Source organism: Coffea arabica, chromosome 8e, assembly GCF_036785885.1.
Source record: "Coffea arabica cultivar ET-39 chromosome 8e, Coffea Arabica ET-39 HiFi, whole genome shotgun sequence".
NCBI lineage: Eukaryota > Viridiplantae > Streptophyta > Magnoliopsida > Gentianales > Rubiaceae > Coffea > Coffea arabica.
The window spans coordinates 5,930,653-5,951,360 of record NC_092324.1 but is presented as its reverse complement, the minus strand read 5'-3'; the positions used below and the strand labels follow the sequence as shown (position 1 = coordinate 5,951,360).

The window sequence follows — 20,708 nt, the reverse complement described above, 5'->3', positions numbered from 1 at the left end:
GGCTTACATAGCAGATATTATGCCCATTTTGGATAAACATTATTCTAAAAAATTTGACAAGGTTGATGACAGATTGGAGAAGATTAACGACAAACTTGACAATCTTGCAACGGCGGTCTATGAGTTGTCTACTATGATTGCGATGCAAAATGATTTGCATGTGCAATCTGGTCAATTTAAGAAGGAGACATCATTGCATAATAAGGATGAGTTGCAAAATATAGAATATTGCAATGAAAGGCAGACTTGTGGTAGTCACTCTAGCATTAAAAATAAAGGCGGTCCTGTGGATGAAGAAATTGATCCGAAAATCCATCGCTCACCTGTTGCACGTAAAGAAGAATCACTTGACACACTATTTGGTCCTAATCATTATAAAGTGCCACCTTTAGGGTCCCCTCCAGATAAATATGGTGTGTTAAAAGACTTTCGAAAAGGAGTGATGCGCATGGTTAGGAAAAATCACAACACCCTTGTTGACTCGCAGATTGTGAAGAGCAATAAAAACGTCCGACTTGATGACTTGTTTGATCATTTGAGGGATTATTCTGATGGCGATAAAAAGGAACTAGTTGATATGGGAGACTCTTCCACTGCGTGTGAAGAACAGGAAGTAAGAGCATATTCAAGTTTTGCCTCTCTTATGGAACTATGTGATGATATAGGTATCAAACATAATGCCAATGATATGGAGAACACAGATTCAAGTCTTAGCAATAACACAACTAAGAAAAGGAAACTCAATAAACAGTCAGAGTTCAAAAATTATTTGCCGATTGAAGACAAGGTATGCAATATGGTTGTTTCATTTCAAATGATACATTTAACATATTACATCTTTATGATACATATTTGAAATAATTTTTACATTTCATATGGTTTATTAAACAGCTTGCAGGGCAAGAAAGAATGTTTGCCGAAAAGTATATATTGCAGCAGTTTTCCAATGATAAAGCGCGAATCCTGGACTACATATTTAATGAAAAATATAATCAGCAGTAATATATTTAAGCAACACAATATTGGATTTTTCATAACAACTATTTTAGCATTAGCATTGTTATTAATTGTAGACTCAATTAACAATTATTTGCAGCGAACCAATTGTGCATATTGGACAAGAGTTTGCCTCAAGAAGTGATCTGGCATGCTTGAAACCGAGAACCTGGCTTACTGAAAGTGTGAGTTTTCTAATGCTTAAAACCCTGATTTTTGAAGGTAGATATACCATCCAACATGTGATGATTGTACGGGGTAAAGGTGAATTGTAATATATTTGCAGCCAATCAATCTTGTTGCAAACATGCTTCGGATAGACTTTGAGGAGAACCATAAAGATCAAACATATAACACATGGTACATGCCAACTTTCTTTACGGTAGGTTGACATATCATTAACGGGTTATGTTTGTCATTAATTCATATTTTTTTGATAATTTTGTAAATTTTGGTAAAATTGTGCAGTGCAAATTACAAAATGCTGAATCTGACCTTACAACTATTTCAATATATTTTGATGCTGATAGATATGGAGGAGACATTGAGATGTGTGAGAAGGTTCATTAAATAATGTTTACAATTTATGCATATTTTTTGGGTTTTAAACTAATTTTTATTAAGTAATTACATGTTCTTGTAGATATTTGTCCCAATAAATGAAGAAAACCAACATTGGTATTGCACACTAGTTGACTTTGTTGAAAAGAAAGTGTACATACTGGATTTGTTGCCTAATTCAACAAAGCAACGAGGTGTTGTGGTTAGAAAGCTAGTAAGTATCATTTAAAGTTGTGTAGCAAATAATGATATGGACATTTTGTGTTACAATCGCGATTTTATTTTTGGATAATAGGTGCAAGATCTTGATACTGTACTACAGCACAAATTTGGGGATAAGTACAAGTTTCAGGCATCGTTATTTGAAGTTGATGAATCTGCTAACATTCCTAAACAGCCGAATGGGTAACTTTCATTAATTATGCTGTTGTGCAGTGCATTGGAATCTCTTCCCTCATTTATTGTGATGATTGATTTACATGCAGCTATGATTGTGGTGTATACGTTATTAATTTCATGAAGTCATCTGAAGTAGAACAAATGAGTTCACTCATGGTACAGTTTTGTAATTTAATATGAGTTTTTTGTGGTGAATAATTTTAAATGTCATTGGTACCGTTATCTTTACTTGCATGGTTAACTCACTAATTCTATTATGGTGTCATGATTTTTCAGTTTCAATCCGAGACTGAACGTTTTAACATTGCAATGGAATTGGTCCTACACCGTAAGAATGCATGGGGATTTCTTCTACAAGATCATTTGCAGAGAAGATGAACAATAAAAGTATTTGTAGTTGGGAAAAAATTCTAATTTATCTTGGCTATTTCTAGCTGAATACCAAGTATTTTATAAGGCAGAAGAACGTGCTTTATATTTGCTATTCTCCTAGCTCAATAAATGTGCTTTATATTTGAAGAGAGAAGCGGTATTCTCCTGAGTGCATATAACAAACACTAATTTGCTGCGAGACTTATGGGATATACCTGTGATAAAAGGAAAAGTGATCCATCCATTGTCATCCTTTTGGCGGGATTCACTACAAGAAATTTGGTCATCAGTGACAACTGATTATTATTACAGAAAATGTAAAAGTCGTCACTAACGTGTTTTACTGACAACATTTTAGTTGTCACAAAGTCGTCAGTGAATCTCTGTCGGTAAAGGTACACAGTCACAACATTAAATGTCGTCGGTAAATGTTATTCATTAGTGACAATATTTTTTGTCAATAATAAATACATATATAGTGACGACATTTCACCTTATCAATGATGCTCGTAGTAGTGTCGTCAGTAAAATCCTTTTCATAGTTGCCGTTGGTATTGATTGGTGACTCACAACTCTTTAGAGTCGTCACTAAAAATGGCTCTTTACTGACAACATTTATCATCACTATATACCTTTTTGTTATACACCCTATTTAGTGACAACTTTTTGTTGTTAGTGGAGAAATCTGATTAGTAACAATATATTGTCACTATGAAACCTGATACAAACGATTGTCCTAAAAGCAACCAATCCAACAATACATCAAAGTAGAACCATATAAGGCCTGCTAATTAATATCTAAAAGCATCCATTATACTAAAAAGGAATCCAACAATTCATCAAATCAACAGAACCATAAAAGGCCTGCTAATTAATAGCTAAAAGCATCCATTATGCTACAAAGGACCAAAATATAATGTTTAAGTTCAATGTCATCCTACAAATAGTACAATAGAAGTGGTACTGTGTAACCCAAATTGTTCATGCAAAGTCAATCAAGTTTACAAAAAGCATCCGAGCCTCAAAAGTCATAAAAACTTCCAAAATACTTCACGAGCCAAAAAAGAAGCTTTATCTTCATCCTTCTTGAGTCCACTTAGTAGCTGTGAATTTGGCACAAAATCTGACATAGTAGCATTTGTCTGCATAAAGTAGTATAACAATAGTAAGTAACAAGCATTTTGAAAAGGAAAAAAATCTTAGATTTACTTATCACAAACTCAAATAATGAGTAGGAAATTATTAAGGAAAAGAATAAAGAAGGTGAAGAATTATTAAGGAAATTATTAGACAACCAAGTAGAAAAGCTTCCCAAGCATGTCAAAGCAGCTACACAAGAATCATATAATATCATGCCAGATCAACAACACGAGCATCACAGGATAGGGAGGTCCAGAATTAACTGAATTTCTTACAAAAAGTAGAATTAACTGAATAAGTATTATGATCCTGAATCCCTGATGCCAAAACATAAATTAAACTAATGCAATAACAAAACTTTTAACAGCTAGACTTACAAAATATCCAAGAAAATCTTTTTGTTGAAGCTCCAAATAGGGTACATTCGATATTTGTTAGACACACAGGCACACTGAGAGAGGGAGGGGGCAACAGAGAGAGATAACAGAATATGCATGCAGCAAACCAAAATCCTTTACCCAGTCATAATTCTTTGAAAGGAATTCAGCTACAGTTTATTTGTGCCTTGTCAAGAGTTCCTGTAATGTGACGAACTTGTCAAACCTGATGCTTGATAAATCCCAGATGAAATTACAAATGATTGCTATCACTAGTCAAAGAGTGCACAGTTATCACAAGACAACAGCAGAATGGTGGATTGCCAATTGTGGAAAAAGAGTAAACAACATAAAAATTAAGCAAATGCTATAGAAACTACTCTCCAATTGCAATCCCAGACATAAAACTTGGTCAACATTTCTTTTCCAACATAATTTTATAGAAAAGACTAGCAAAGCACATAGCTTGTAGCACCTTTCTACTTGAAGCATTAGTAGGTACATGAAGCTCAACCAGCAACATAAATATTTACAAATCACTTGAACAAATAAGAACAACAAAGTATGGAAGGAAGGGAAACTAGCCTAAGCACAGCTTATATACATTTGCAGGTTGGCGGGTCGGGTTCGGGTCAACCCGCCAGAAAATCTGTTGACCCGAACCCGACCCGCCAACCCGTGACGGGTCAGGTATGCTGACCCGAACCCGAAAATTTCAGGTTGACGGGTTGGCGGGTCGACCCGAAATGACCCGAAACTTAATTTTAATTTATTAATTTATCACTGTAATTTCTAATAAAATCAATTTCTCACAAAACTAATTACAGAATCAAGTAATAAAAATTTAAATAAATAATTCCAAACCAAATCTAAAATAAATTAAACACCGTAAAAGTGTTTTATCCCAAACAAAATATAAAATAAATTAAAACAATATAAAAGTAAAAAATAATATAATATATTATTTATCCAAATATAATAATTTCAACTTCACACAAATTAAATAAATTCATTTAGGATTAAGTAATTAATGCCTTTGAAAAAAAGAATAACTTAGTTTAGTTAGATAAAATTATTTTTATGTTTATTAAATTATTTTTAATTCGTAAACGGGTCATATCGGGTCATATCAGGTCACCACGGGTTGACCCGAAATCGACCTGTTTTCTTTTCGGGTTCATCGGGTCCAACCCGATTCTGACCCGAATTCCCGAAACCTCAACCCAAACCCATTAATTTCGTGTTAGGTTCGTGTCGTGTTTTCAGGTCGTGTCGAAAATTGCCACCCCTACTTTACACATTAACAGGAAAAAGGACTTTCTGTAGTAAAACAGCTCTTGCACTTTTAGTCAGAAGCACCTTACCTTGAAAGTTGCAGCAGCATCAGCAGCAATATCGAAATTTGGAAGTTGAATATAATCAAAAAATTTCTTCATATGCTCCGATTCCAAGACATACCTGTGAATGATGGCAAGTTTTAGAATATGGAAGTTAAATAGGTAAAACAGCTCATAAAGAAGATTACTGTCAAATAATCAGAGCCAAAAACAGGAGGCAAACGTATGATGTTATTTCCCTTTCCAATACTTAAGCCCAAAAATCAAATAAGCAAAATTACAACCAAAACAAAGATTAACTTTCTGCACCGTGCAACAGTCTGATGGCGTATACATTCTCTAAGCATAGCACCATAGTGTAAAGCCATATCTGTATTCTCATAACTGAATAATCCAACATCAAAGATGAATGAGTTAAATAACCCAAAATAAGAAAAAAGACAATAATTCAACAATGAGGGGAAACAAGAAACCCCACTTCTAGTAAGGTTAAGACATGGGGAACAGCCAAAAACACATCTTCCAGAGATGATATTTAGAAAGACATAAATGAATGACTTTTAAGCTGTGTAATTAGAAAGAAAGGCACTTTGCATGAGAGCAAAGTGCAATAGAAAAGCTCAGAAACAAGTGCAATAGAAATGAAAAGAGCATGATAATCAACTGCTTTGAACCTCTAATTTAGCTTTGATTGAAAAACGTATTCAGCACACCATGCTAAAACACTTGAGTAAAACAAAAGCAAGAAGTTTATCATCCTTATGAAATTAAAGCTGTCAAACCATACAACTAAATTAAATGAATGCACAAAATCAACCATGGAACTGCAACCCATTAAAAAAAGGCTACTGCAAATAAATACTTACAGTGTCATAATCCATTACGATAATACAAACTTTCACCGCAATATATCCACATATTATAACTATAGACAATTCGCCTACACAGTAATCAGCCATGACATCTAATTAGAAGAATACAGACCAGTCAATTTATGATTTTTTTTTTTTCAAAATTTGTTTTCACCCATGTGACAACCACTTTGAAATTACATAAGAATAAAATCTGGAAAGTCACATGAATACATTGCCCGTGTAACTAAAACTCGTGCAACCAAAGCCCACAAATCAAACAGAGTTCATAGATCATATTCCAAACTTATGAGATGATGTCCGGGTTTATTCCCTACTTATCACTAAGTTCAACTTATATCCTAGCATCAAAGCTTAGTACACACTTTTATGGCAAGACAATTACATAATTCAGGTTTAAACACAAAGACTAGTCCAACTAGTTATGTTAAGAAAAGTATCCAAATCTGAGTTTTTTTTTAAATCTCCCTTTTGACATTCAACTGGCTACTGTAATCAGTGCAACAAAAAGCTGACTGAAACTCGTCAATCACTAGTCCAGAGCACATAGGCATCAAAACTTCTCAGAAGCAGAGCAAACTACACAAGCTCGACAGCTTCACTACTTTATCTTCTATGGCAAACTCTCCTTTCATTTAACGTCAACAGTGGAAAATGCGGGCCAGATGCAAATCTCTAAAAGATTCTAGATAACATAGGAAGACATACAACTGTGAGTCTGTGATGCAATAGTAAAGAAAAAGTAAACAAAGAGCCACTGAATATTGGAAGTGAAAGAAGAAAACTTCAGATTGAACAAGCCAATTGTCAGGACTAAGCGTTCAATAAACATAACTTGAAGTAATTCTCCATGCATCCAATTATTTCCACAAAGAAAAAAGAAGCATACACATTATTTCCACAAAGAAAAAAGAAGCATTAAGTTTTCATTTCCTGAATCAACCTTACAGAAAATGCCTTCCAATCCAAATCTGAGTATTTAGTGTTATTGTATGTGACAACTTGATGTACACATAACACCCGGAATATACAATCTATACCCAGATTAGAAAAGGGAACCTTTCCCACAAGTCATTACTTCACCAGAAACACCAAGGAACCATATATGAACGCAGGAAAGAACTCTATTTTACTAACACAAACAATTAAAGAACATTACTTGAGCATTTACCAATAATTAAGAATGCTATGAGATGTAGTTACACAAAAACAGATTGAGCTAAGATGCTAGAAGTAGAACAGATTCATTGTACCAAACAAAGAAGAAAATTAAATCCAAACTACAATCAAAAATGAAAAGAAAAAATTCCCTTCAATTAACCAAAAATAGTCCCATAGTTATCACTCCGGGCAAAGCACAAAAGAGACGGGAAGAAGAAATAGAAGTGATTACCCTCTTGGAAACAGAACGAATGTTTCGTGTTGCAACCTTGGAGAAAATTGTTTCGTGTTACATGGCCAAGAACTGAATTTAGAGCACAAAGACTTTGGGTTCAGAAAACTGAAACAATCAAGAGGCAAGTAACTTGATTTGAGAATATGATCACCAGCGCCAAGGGCTCTTATATCATTATCAAAAGCTTCAGTTTGAATTGAAATTTCTGGTTTACAAACGCAAGAGCACTTGGAGGCTGAAACTATTCACATTAAAACAAGTAAACACCAATCATTGCAAACTAAGGAGATTATGTTCAGATTTACAATCAAAACACATTAAACTACCTTCGAAGAAACGTAAATCATCCTAAAATTTTTGAGCAAAGTCCATCTGAAAAATCTGTACCCTCTCAAGAATGTCATAATTCTTAATGGCCTTGGCTGAAATCTGGCTCATTCACTACAAAACCATCACAAGATTTGTATTAAAAAAAGGCCACAACAACACATAATCATAGCAAATAGGTAACATAAAACTTAGGCGTGAAGAAGAAAAAAATGTACCTGAATATTTTCGTCTCCTAACAAGCTAGTGTTTCGTACATGACTTTGGATTAATGAAGGATTGCATGCCCACATTAATGCCTATTCAAATGCAAATACAGCACAATTATATGGCAAACTCTCGGGACAAAAATAAAAGCAAGCTATATATTACCTGACCAGGAGGAATGATCTCAAACCAGTTACTATCCATTAACTCCTTATTGCATCCATGCCGTGAATCTGATTGCAGTAGGCCATAGGATGAGCCTACCAGGTTCGAATTTACATTGTCAACATAATTGGGTGCTCCAACATCATCATAATTGTGAGTTTCATATGCATCTGTGCACACTTTAGTACATTTTCGTCTATCATGTCCAAATGACCTGCGGAAAAAAAATTGCCAAGCACAATCCATAAACATAAAGAATGAATTTATAAAGGAAAATAAGAAGTGTACATATATAGCTGACATTTTTGGCCTTCTAACATCAATCCAATGAGTGGATCAAAAATAGCATTACTCATTCATATCTAGTTTTGAAAAGCTATTCTAACCGTAGAATAAGACAATTTTAAGAGTAGACGATTACTTGCAATTTTTGCATTGTCGTCGCTTTCGCTTGTGAGTGGAATGTTTTGCCTTTTGTCCCTTTGTAGCAACAACAATTGGATCACGAACATCAAAGTCACTCCTCTTTATGGACTCATCCATCATATTATCCTTTTTTTTAGCGTTATGCACTAGAGGCGCATCATTCACCCAAAGATTTTTGAAACGAGATGTTGAATTTATAATGCACTCTCTAGCTTCATCATATCCTTGCTGTGTCTTAACTGCATAAAAACACATTTGATTACTTAATGCACATAAAGCACCAAATCGAGCTGCTTCAATTGCTGAATCTTCAAGTTGAATAGAATATATGTTTTTTTCGGCTGGCTTTGCTTGCTGAGTCCATCTAAACAGAATGCATGATTTAGGAATCTCGTCCATATCCTCAGCTTTCATAACTGCAAACGCATGGGAGCAAGGAATTCCATCTGACTCAAGTTTCTTACATGAACAAATAATAGTCCTTTCAGATTTATCCAATTCCACTTGCCAAGAGCAAATTCGATGCAAGTACTCAGTGAATATATATAACTTCACCTTATCTTGATCAACAACTGAAACGAGGCGAAGTGAGGCTTCAGCAGAAATTTCATCACGAATCTTGAAAAAAATCTTTCTTGTGAAAATGCTTGCAGCATTTCCTTCCAATTCTCTCAAATGAGTAATTAGAACAGGAGATGACTGACTTGTGATACATTCTTCCTTGTGTTCATTCCGCCTAACTTTGGATAAAAATAGCTCAAATCGATGAGCAAACGGGTAAAGTAGCATTTTGAATTGAAGGTACTTGTGTGCCGTAGCATTCAATTGCTCTGATCTTTGGGTTGATTTCATTCCAGCAAAAAAGTGTCCTCTCAAAAATGCAGCAGCCCATTTTTCCCTTTTGTTGTATAAATCAACAACCCATTGGTTATCTCTCAAATTGTGTTTCTCAACTAGCAAATGCCACCTTCTCTCAAACTCTTCATGGCTACAAATCATGTCCATAGCCACATCGAAATCAAGAACAAACCCCTTATTTGTATGGGTAACAACATTTCTTTTTAAATGCCAAGCACATAATCGGTGACGGGCAGAAGGAATAACTGCCTTTATTGCATTTCTCATTGCACCATCCCCATCAGTGACAACTGAGATAGGTGCCTTTTTTTCCATGGCCTCCAAAAATGTTTCCAATACCCACTTATATGTGTCCTCAGTCTCATCTGCAATTAATGCACACCCAAAAATTGTGGTAACATAGTGATGATTTACGCCGGCCAAAATTACTAGTGGCTTCCTATAAGCATTGGTGCGGTATGTAGAGTCAAAGACAAGAACATCACCAAAACACTGGTAATCCAAACGAGATTGAGAATCTGTCCAAAAGAGTCGTATCAATCGCTTCTCCACGTCAACGGCATACTTGTAAAAGAAATTTGGCTCACCATTTGCTCGACCATCCAAATATGCCAACACCTGAGAGGCATCACCAACTTCAAGTGCATTTCTATGGAATTGGTCAACAGCATTTCGTAGATCCTTTTCTGTGTATCCCATCTTGTTGTGGCCCCCAGCTTGGTAAGCTTGAAGGTCCACTATTTGAGGAATTCGAATACCAACTCCATGCATCAAAATAGCATGCTCCAATTCTGCTGGGTTGACACTCCTATGTGATCGAAGAAATTGTACAAATTCTGGATTTGCCAATTGGTGATTGTGATCCATATTAAACCGCTTAATCGTAAACTTCTGAATATCCTTGTTCCATTGCACAATTATAGTTGCCAGACAACCAACTCTCGTAAGGCGTTTTGCCTCTTTCTTACGGTTATCTAAATTTAACCATTTGCTATTTCTAAAGCCCTCTCTGTTGCATACCCATCGTTTGTATGTCACAATACCTTTCCGATCTTTCTTTTCATCCCGCTCTCTAATACCAAAACCGACCATTTTGCTATGACATAGGTAAAATTCTCTGGCATCTTCAATGGAATCAAATGTTAATACTTGAATTTCATCAGAAGATAATTTGTCAAGCCGATCAACAATGGTTCTCCAACTTATACCACCACCAACCTTGGCCGATTTGTTAGATAACTGTTCTAGTTCATCTACATGAGCTGTCATTTCTTCCATTTTCAGCATGATGCTAGAAGCTATCAAGTCAAAGATGCTATCATGTCAGTCAAAGAGGCTATCAAGTCAATGTTTGTGTTGATGTATGTTTTCTGAGATTTTTACTTAAATTCTTTGCAATACAAATGAAAATATTACAACTTTGGACTCCTACGCAATCTATACTCAAGTTGATCATACCCAAAGATTGGCCCCCAAAGATTAATTCTTAATTCTTAGTCATTCAAATCTTTTGATGCGAACTCCAATAGCTCCCAAATAAAACAGCCTAGTAACTCAGTTTTCATCGCTAAAGAATCAAATACTCATAGCTATCATTACTTTTTTATGCAAAAGTCAACATTTTTAGGTAAAGACCCCGGTTACTAGGTAACGAAAACCAGCAGACTATAGCTCAATGTAATAAACTAAACATAAAAGCACAAGCAATAATACAAAGGGTAAAAAATAAAAAAGTCGTTTATGGTTAAGCAAACATATAGAAAAGCCCCTTGTGATATCAAAACATACAATCCGACATCTCGTGATTTGAATTAAATTGAAAGATGATGAAAATCGTTAAAACTAACGTATTTGAGGCACATGCGCTTGCTTTGCAACTAATAGTACCTTAAAGCAATTTTTTATAATTAATTTTCATTTGATATACCTATTTTACCCCTTATAGAGAAGCCCCTAGTGGTTAACTTAACCTACAAAAAAGCCCTCTATAGCTTCGAAACATATACGTTGGATTTAATTCGAAACTTTCAAGAAATATATTGGAAAGAGAGTAAATATTCTTGATAGAAATCAATCGCGGGTCTTATGTACACTACTTTTGGGATATGGTAAAAGTTTTAAATTTGGGTTTTTACTATTATAATATTATCTTAGAGTCTTTTTTAAGAACTTAAAGTAAGAATTTTGAGAGTCTACTTTTTTTTTGTATAAAGTGAAGGAAAATTTGACAAAATAGTTACTTATATCTTTCTCAAACTTTCGAGTCAGCAAGCAAAACTAGACCCTACGATACTAGTATAAGATTTGTAAGTGTTCATGAAAAGCGAAAGTAAAAATTGTCAAGGTCGACAAAGCCATCAAAAGAGGATGATTGTGAATTTTTTTGTAATTATGGTGCTATCCCACATACAGATATTAATCAATCTAGAACAACTATTTTATGTATGACAGGGATAAATGTTATATATTTTGAAACCACAATGGACTTTTCTGTAATTTGGCTTAACCATAGGGGATTTTTCTGCATTTTATCCTTATATGTATCTGGATATTTTTGTCATTTTATCTATCCACATTAGTTTTGACAATTTCTATCACCTCTCCAATTTGGTTCAAACTATGACATGCTGAATTGTATGTTTCAAAACTACAATGAGCTTTTTCGTATATTCGCTTAACCACAGGTGGCTCTTTTGTTTTTTACCCTAATACAAAAGCATACTTCATATCTCAATAATAAGGGGAACTAAGATTGATAATTAGGCCAAATTCACAATAAAAATGCTAGAAAATTATTTACAATGCCTAGAAAAGTTAGCCAAAATTGAAAAGATCTCATAATACCAAATATTCACCAAAGAAATGCTGTATAGTAACACCATTTAACGCTTAACACATACACAAATACAAACCTAACAGTAATAAAACTTGAAATATAAGCCATTGCCTTTCAGGAAATCGACAAAAATTTTAAAAATTTTAATCATAAATTTCACTTAACCTTTCTACCCCTCTCCTACACTTAAGATAACATTGTCCTCAATGTTAGGGATAAAATAAAGAATTAATAACATGAAAAGAACTGAAAGTGAAATTCTCCTGACAACAAATGGAGTGCCAAAGACCAAATGCAGTGAAATATGAAACATTTCACCAAACATCTTATATGCATTCACAAATTAATCACATTTAACTTAAACGTCTAGTCTCAAGTCCTTTCCTAGATGTTTCATATGGCTATTAAGCATATTTTACCCGTAGACAATCAAAACTACAACCATTTCCTAGATGTTTCAACGGACATTTTCAGCCCCAAAATTGCAATAAAATCTTCAAATTCTCAGCCTTGATTTCGCAAGAAAATCTTGACAAAAAAACAAATGCAATATAAATAAATTACAGCAATGTAGTCAAACGATTTCAGCAATGTTTTCTGTGACCTGTATTGGGTTGTTTCACAGACATACTGGATTCTCTAAGTACTATAACTCACTATAACTCAGGATGCTTACAGAATTAATACAATAAGACATTATTTTCACTTTTGATGTTTATATTCGTATATTAAGCATGCTTACCATCCACAAGTAAGCAAAATCTGATTTGTTGTTTCCCAAGCACTTGAGTGATGGATGGATTTGTAGATGACTGTGCTTTGAAACAATGTTTCAAGTATCTGAAGGCTGGTCATTTTAAGTCACTGAACTACTTTTTTTTTTTATAAACTTGAATATTCACTAATAAATGCGGTAACTTATCAAGGTTTTTGTAACTTATCAGAGGCTTTTTGGTCTGCATTCTGTCCAATTCAAAATGTAAATCAACTTTGGAAAATTATAACCTTGCCTACCCTCTTTAATTTGCTTGGTCTTTGTTCACTCAGTAAAAACTGCACAAAGCTAGTTAAGTTTCCCGCTAATAAACATGCACAAATATTTCAAATACCTCTGTCATGCCCAATCTACACGTCATTCTCTTCTTACTAGATTGTCCATCCCAAATCTGGAATTTATGCTTTACTCATTAACTGTCATTAATTTTACTTTGAGATACATTTTCTGATAACTGTTTTCTCTTCGTTTTGTCTCATCTATGAGATGCCTTTTGTTTTCTTTGTTCAGGGAAAGAAACAAGAACTAAGACTAGAGTCCCTTGCAGCTCTGGAGAAGGCATTGAGGAATGTTTTGACTGTTTTAGGACTGATGCCAACTAGTTACTCAAAGGTACATACCATTAATCTTCTGTTGTTTTCTTCTTTTTATGGTTACTTTTTCAGATATTGAATGTGTTACTTCTATGTCAATTTAGCATTGACGTTGTGCATATCTCTACGCTATTGAAGATCTATTTACTAACTACTTTCAGTAAACATGGTTTCTTCTGGACTGCCTGTCTTTTCAAACTGCTTAGATGCTTACCTCATTTTTAACCTTTCCTGTTCCCAATAATTTCACAGTACCGTACAATATTGTGGGCAGAATACCAACTGACTGCATAGACAATGCCTACTATGGACAACTTCATATTACTCAACTGGGAAGAGTCTCCCACAAAATGGAAAAACTCTGGACTGTGAATTGGGATGGCAGCAGTCTGTTCTTAAAGCAAACAAAGAAACATGCATAAAGGAACCTTACCAACCATGTTGCAAAGGGAAAATGATCAAATAAATTCTCCGTCAAGAGAAACAGCAAATTTTGCATAGAGTTCAGCAATGTTAAAAAATGGCCAATGCTCAAAAGTTAAAAGCATGATTATGTGTATTCTGTTTTTCTAAGCAACAGTAGTCCATAAATTGACCAGAAATCCGAGAACGATGATAATGCAATTAAATAAACAAAATCTCATCTTATCAATCACGTCTTAAAAGAATAACTTATTTTGCAGGATGACAAAAAGGCTTCATAAATATGAAAGAATCTATAGTGATCTATCCATGACATACCAAGAACGATCCCTTGAGCACCTCTGTAGTATGAGCTTGTCAAGGTCCTGAACCTCTCTTGTCCAGCTGCAAAAGGTGTCATGAGCCCCATCAGATCACGGAGAACAAAATATGCAGTAATAGGACAGTGGAAATAAATAGCCAGAGGGGCGTACTATCATCAGAAAGTAGTAGCTTGGATTATTTATGAAAAAGGAGGCTAAGCTTATTTGAAGTCATGAATCAAGGATCCCAACAATAAATTTACATTAGCAGCACTAGGAAAAAGAGGAATACAAACCCAAATTGGGTCTGATCATGGTGAAGTAGGACTGATTGTCAGTTTCTAATCTTAAGGAGGAAGAAGTTGCATGATCAGCTGCGATGGCAAGACAAAACCTTCTGACAGATAAGAAGATTTACATATAATAACAACTTCTGGGGAAAATGTTAATTAGGATGGCACGGCATGTTGAGAACAGTAGAGAAAGTACAAACATTTGACTTGTACTAGGTAAAGCGCAAAATGTCCTGCTGTATTTTGTGAAATTACAGCTAGTTCTATGTCCAAAGAGATTTACCACTTGAGCCTATGATAGGAAAAAAAAACAACTAAAAGTAAAGGTGTATCATCATATTTGCACAAAAGAACTTCATAAAGAGAATTCGGAAAGCTGCCATAAACAGTTAGCAAAACTATAAATGATAGGATCTGCTTACCGGTATCCCAAATTGTAAGCTTCAACTTCTTCCCACCAACAGTGAGCGGCTTGATCTTAAAATCCACACCTGGAATGAGGCACAAAATCGTGGGTTAGCAGATGCAGATTAAGCTGGCTCACAAATTCAACTCTATATTGGAGGGAGAATCCTTGTTGTCTGATAGGATACATAAAAAAAAAGGGGCTGGTGTATCGACCAGTCATGTAATTGTAGCCAAACGAACTACAGATTCTAAGGATTTCACCAAGAGGAGGAAAGTTCAAACTAAAACAATCACTCTCTGGCATACAGTCTACATAGAAAAATCTATACTAACATGTGGTGAAAACTTGCTGCCGAGAAATCTCCATATTGATCCAATTAATGTGCGCCCCCTGGCTCTTAAAAACCGATTTGACAACCAAAATTTTGCTAATTAGACAGTGACTAATGATTTGCAATAAGTGCAATGGATGATTGGAGACGACAAATTAGTTCACTCAAAATCATAGAGCAGAACAGGAGACGCTACTTGTAACAGTAAAATTGAAATCTGGCATCAAAATCATTGTGCTTTAAAGGTGAGATCACTCAGTATAACGCTACACAATAATTATCATAAAAATGTTCAAGAATTAGCAGGATTTGGAGCCACAATATACACATGTTCAAGAAACCAAAAGGAACTTAATGAAAGGCTGCAAGAATGGGGAGCACAGGGTTTCAAAGTCTGTGGTTCAACTTGCGATAAGGCTTCAAGACCATAAAGAGAGGAACTAATAAAGAACGTCTCTTCCACCTTCGACGGCAAGCTGAACTTACTGGTAAGAGGATGTGGATTGACTACTTGGATCCTCTGAAAACTTTGCAGTGCAAAATTTGTTACTGTTTGTCTATATGGATACACATAACATGTTTATTTCTTTTATTTTATATCATTTTCCTAATTTATCGTGTTTCTGGTAAATACAAGTAACATCTGTTCTCTGGTATAATCTCATCATTTGACTCTCATCCAGGGACACTTTGTGCGTGAACTTCTGAATGGTACCTATCTAAGGCAGGACTAAAACCAAATTTAATCCAATTTTGGTTTTGTTTCTTTTGCTTTTTTTTTTTCTCACTTGAGTTATTCAGCTCTTTACATGATGACAGATCATTCAGTGCCTAGAACGCTGCATTTGTGCTGACAACCTATTACTTTCCTGAAATTTGTGCTTTCTAGAGTCTCTGTAATTTGGTTGGAAGTGCCCATTTACTATTTTCAGAAAAGAACTTACTTTTAAACCTCTGTAAAGCTCTAAGCAAGATGCCTCTGTAGAGAATCTACCGACGGTTGAGTCAAAAGATTTTGCGATCATAGTCTAGCTAGATTTAAAAAAAAAAAAATTGATCAGTACCATTTACTGATCCTAGAAATTACTGAGTTGTCACAAATTTTTTTTTGAACCCAAGAAATTAATTTTCTTTCTTAAGCAATTATAATCTACATGCAAGAGTTTGATGTTTATATACATCATATATATGTATATATATTCGAACAATTCATGGGCTGTCATGTTACATCAATTTAGTTACGTGCAAGTCCAAGAAACTTCATCACGACAAGTGTTAAAGGATGCTTATACATATATATATAGGTAAGGTCTTTTCATAGTTAGTTTTCTCTGCTTTCTTGCCATGTTTTCGTGCTAAAATCTGCAGTAAAATTACAAAAATGATCCTCAAAGCTGAATGGGGGTATGAAGGTTGTAGGTGACGCTTGGAAATTAACTAGAAACAATACATGCTGTCTAATTAAGGCCTTAAAACAAAAAAAACTTGGGCTTCTTGATTCTTTTGCAAACGGACATTTGATAGCTAGCCCAAATTTCTCTTTGACATTTCACCAAACATCTTATATGCATTCCCAAATTAATCACATTCCAGAATTAACTGCTTTTGCCATAAATGCCGACACCCTACTATGTTTCACATACAGGGTCTAAGTCATTTCCCATACATTTTTCAAGTTGACAATCAAATCAAATGAAAGATAAACAAATTAAAGCAATATAATGAAGTGATTTTCAAGCAACATGATAGTCTAACCTTTCGGCTGATATTTTTTATCCGCTCTCTTGCTTGATACCACCACCCAGCCTTAATAAAATTCTCAACCTTTTTGTTGGGTCTGCATATGCCCGATCGATCAAGAAGTAGAGATGGAAAGTGTGAACTGAAAAATTTTGCAAGGAAAAAATTTCTATTCCATCGTGTCCTGAGGTGCGAAACCGTTTGGAGAGGCAACCAACTTTGGTGGGGCAAAACCGTTTTAGAAATCGGTGGTGTTTTACTAAAATATGAAAATTTTTTACTTTTAGTATTAGTAAGTTTAATTTAAACTAAAGTAAATTTTGTCAAATAATAAGTAAATTAAATTACTCAAAGTGTAAATTTGTATTTCTGAGTAAAACTTATCTTTTAGACATATACTTACTATTTTTAATTAAAAACTTACTAAAGTTAATATTAATTATTTTAATATAATATTTAAAAAGTCGCTAAAAAATTCGATTTGTCACTAAAGGTAATAGAAACCTGTAATAGCAGGTTTTCCTAACATCGTTACCATAACTATAGGCACTATAGCACTGTCCTTGCTGGAGAAGGACAATCAGATTTGGGAGATCCAGGCAGAAATTTGGTCAAACTGCCCTCCAATGGTGCAGCCCAAAACTTGATCAAACTTTCTCTTCTTCACTGCAGCATTACTAGTAGTCTCAGAAAAATTAATACCGAAGAAAAGATAGTAGTATCTACGCACAATCACCCACTTGTTCCATCCAAGATGATGCTAACCAAGCATGAGATTAATAGTGCTACTGCTGATCAAGAAGAAGCAATACTATCAATTTGTGACTGGTGTATTGAGCCTATTCTCTTGTCTGATCCTCACTATGCTTGCGCCGAGGGCGATTACTTTCTCCATAAGACTTGTTATCAATTCCCTGATGAACTACAAACCCCAAAACATCCCGAGCATTTGCTTACACCGATGACAGTATTGGCTGTTGCTGGCAACTTTAGGTGTCATGCCTGTCTAAAGGAGGGAAGTTGTCTCTACTATGAATGCAAATCCTGTAAATTCTACATTTGTATCAAGTGCGTGAGTGCGAGCTTGACATCAGCTGTTTTGCACAATTCTCATAAGCATCTCTTAACTCAGGTTGAAAACACAAATCGGATAACGTGCAATGCCTGTGGCGTTGACAGAGGTAGTTTTGGATTTGGTTGTGAAGATTGCCATTTTTATTTGGACTACGAGTGTGCCCTGATGCCACCTACAACCAAACAGAAATGGGACGAGCATATGCTCGTGTTATCTTATCCTCCTTTTGTTGAACATCCAGATGAATTTTGCTGTGTGATCTGTGACCTCCAAATGAATCCCAATGAATGGATGTACCACTGTCATGAATGTGACCAATCGTTTCATCCTTGGTGCATTCCCCAGATTCATCAAAATACCAAGTTTGGGCGTGCCATGTATGTAGATGAGCACTCTCACCCTCTCACCCATATTCCCGAGGCATATGACGATGCAATCTGCCATGGCTGTGATAATAATTTTGATGATGGGGAAGAGGCTTTTCAATGCACAGAGTGCAGCTATTGTCTCCGTGCAGATTGTGCTTGCAAAAGGGAAGTTCTAGATCCTTGAGTACAATAATAGCTATTGATAACTCAACAAAACACTGTGTAATTGAGCTTTATATGCAATATGATGCATAGATTTTTTGGTCCAATACTGATTTACGCTTCTCTTTGGGGAAACTTGATGCATTTTGGGGGCTGGACTTGTTCATCTCATTTTGGGGGCTGGACTTGTACAGGCCTTGTTGATGAATCACTCGATTTTCATTCAACAATTGGAAACCGTTAAACATTGAACAGTTCAGCAACTTGATAATAGAACACATGAATTCATGATCGTTTTTATTCTATTCAAAATTATCTTATCAAGCAGAGTCAAACAGAGAATGGAAACTCATCTGTTTATTACTATTATTCTATTAATTGAAGCATTTAAACAAATTAAGTAGAAAAAATACTTGTAAATATTCTTTGGGTTCCTCTGAGCAGTTCTGTTCAAGTCCTTGTTAGGTGACTTCTCAGTTCTTGCAAATATTCTCTTGAAACATGATGGCCATGGCATACAAGAACGTTGCCATAACACTGGAAAACTGGATAGTTGCAGCAGTTCCTGTTGACTGCGCAGGCCTGAGGAAGCTTGCAGCCATGGTTTGCCATCACGGGTCGCTCGGTTGCTCCACATCCATCGCGACATATCGGTTGAATATCAGGTGATACGCACATTATAGCACATGAAATATTCCCAAAATTTTGAAAAAATTACTAAAATTAGAAAATATCAAAAAATACACAATTTAAAAAATATCCGAGTTGACTCGAATATATCAGCCGATATCATACATCACGGATTCGAATCGGCTAATATCGGCCGATTCAGAGCGAGTCGTCGCGGATATGGTAATATCAGCAATTCGAGGATCGGTATCATGTCGATCCTATTCGTTCCAATTACGATTCGGCTAATACGTATCGGTATCGGCCGATATGGCGAACCAAGCTTGCAGCAGGACTGATAGTAGCTAGAGTTGTATTAGATATAGGAATACTCTTGCAACTTCCATAAGATGCCCCTGCCTGCAAGGTTTTGATCTTTTAGATCTTTGAGTTAAAGAGTTTTAGAGCAAGTGCAATAGCAGAGGCTATATTAGCAGCCAATTGAACAGGAAAATAGATAATCCCTTGTTGTAATTTTCCTCTCTCAACAATAAAAGATGCTGAAACAAATCAAAACCATGGTTTTAAACTCTGGCAAAATCATTTTGAATTAATATGTGTCAACTATCTGCTCTGTGAAGTGTTTTACATGAGATAGTATAAATCTCCTAATATGTTTCACGGCCCAATAATCAATACAGTTGATATTGCAGTCTGATAATCAAATCAGAGTCCTAAATGAGTGTAGTTGTGTTTTCGTTGAAAATTTTACTTTTATCGTTGCAAAGTCAAGACCTTCTGCAGAAAATATATTGACAAACATGACAGGCAATTACAGTAGTGCATCCACATAATGTTTGGCCATTCATCCTGTCCACAGCATCAAATACACTTCCTCCATCACTACGCTGCAAAAGCTCCAGTCCCAATTCTTTGTTCTCCATCAGGATCAAGAAAATTCGTTGAAATAAAATTTACATACCAAGTAAAAATTGACGGCCAAAAAATTTAGCATGATGTTGCCTGCTTCTTTGTAACAGGTGTTAACCACGTCAATCAGGGGAATCGAATTCTCTTTACAAGCCTGATCTTGGTCTGGAATTGTGGGGAAGTAATTTTGCAGAAAAAGGGATGAACTGTTCGAGTTGAGTGGCTTTGATTCCTTCCTGTTTGGGCATGAACCAGGCACCACTCCCAGATCTCCGGCTGAAACCATTACGAATTAGTAAATTGCTGATGCATAAATTGAAATACAAACCAATGAACAATAGCCCTACAAATACAACACATACGTTCATTTTCCACCTTTTGATTCCACTGATAAGCAATTCCTTCAGTTTCTTCCTTGGAGGGATCAGA

The 20,708-nt window shown here is 35.3% G+C and overlaps 1 protein-coding gene and 1 long non-coding RNA gene across 2 annotated transcripts; one reads left to right on the top strand and one right to left on the bottom strand.

The window, feature by feature from the left end:
* Positions 1-3,163: 3,163 nt before the first annotated feature.
* LOC113703319 (uncharacterized) lies at positions 3,164-17,361 on the bottom strand. Its single transcript, XR_003451410.2, has 6 exons — positions 17,151-17,361; positions 15,078-15,146; positions 14,379-14,444; positions 5,210-5,303; positions 3,987-4,046; positions 3,164-3,470 (listed from the first exon to the last, which is right to left on the bottom strand). It is a non-coding gene; the product is annotated as an uncharacterized lncRNA (long non-coding RNA).
* A 528-nt stretch (positions 17,362-17,889) lies between these two features.
* Positions 17,890-18,762, top strand: LOC113704448 (protein VACUOLELESS GAMETOPHYTES-like). Its single transcript, XM_027226350.1, has one exon. It carries the CDS (start codon positions 17,890-17,892, stop codon positions 18,760-18,762), a length of 873 nt encoding a protein of 290 aa, XP_027082151.1.
* The last annotated feature ends 1,946 nt before the right edge of the window (positions 18,763-20,708 follow it).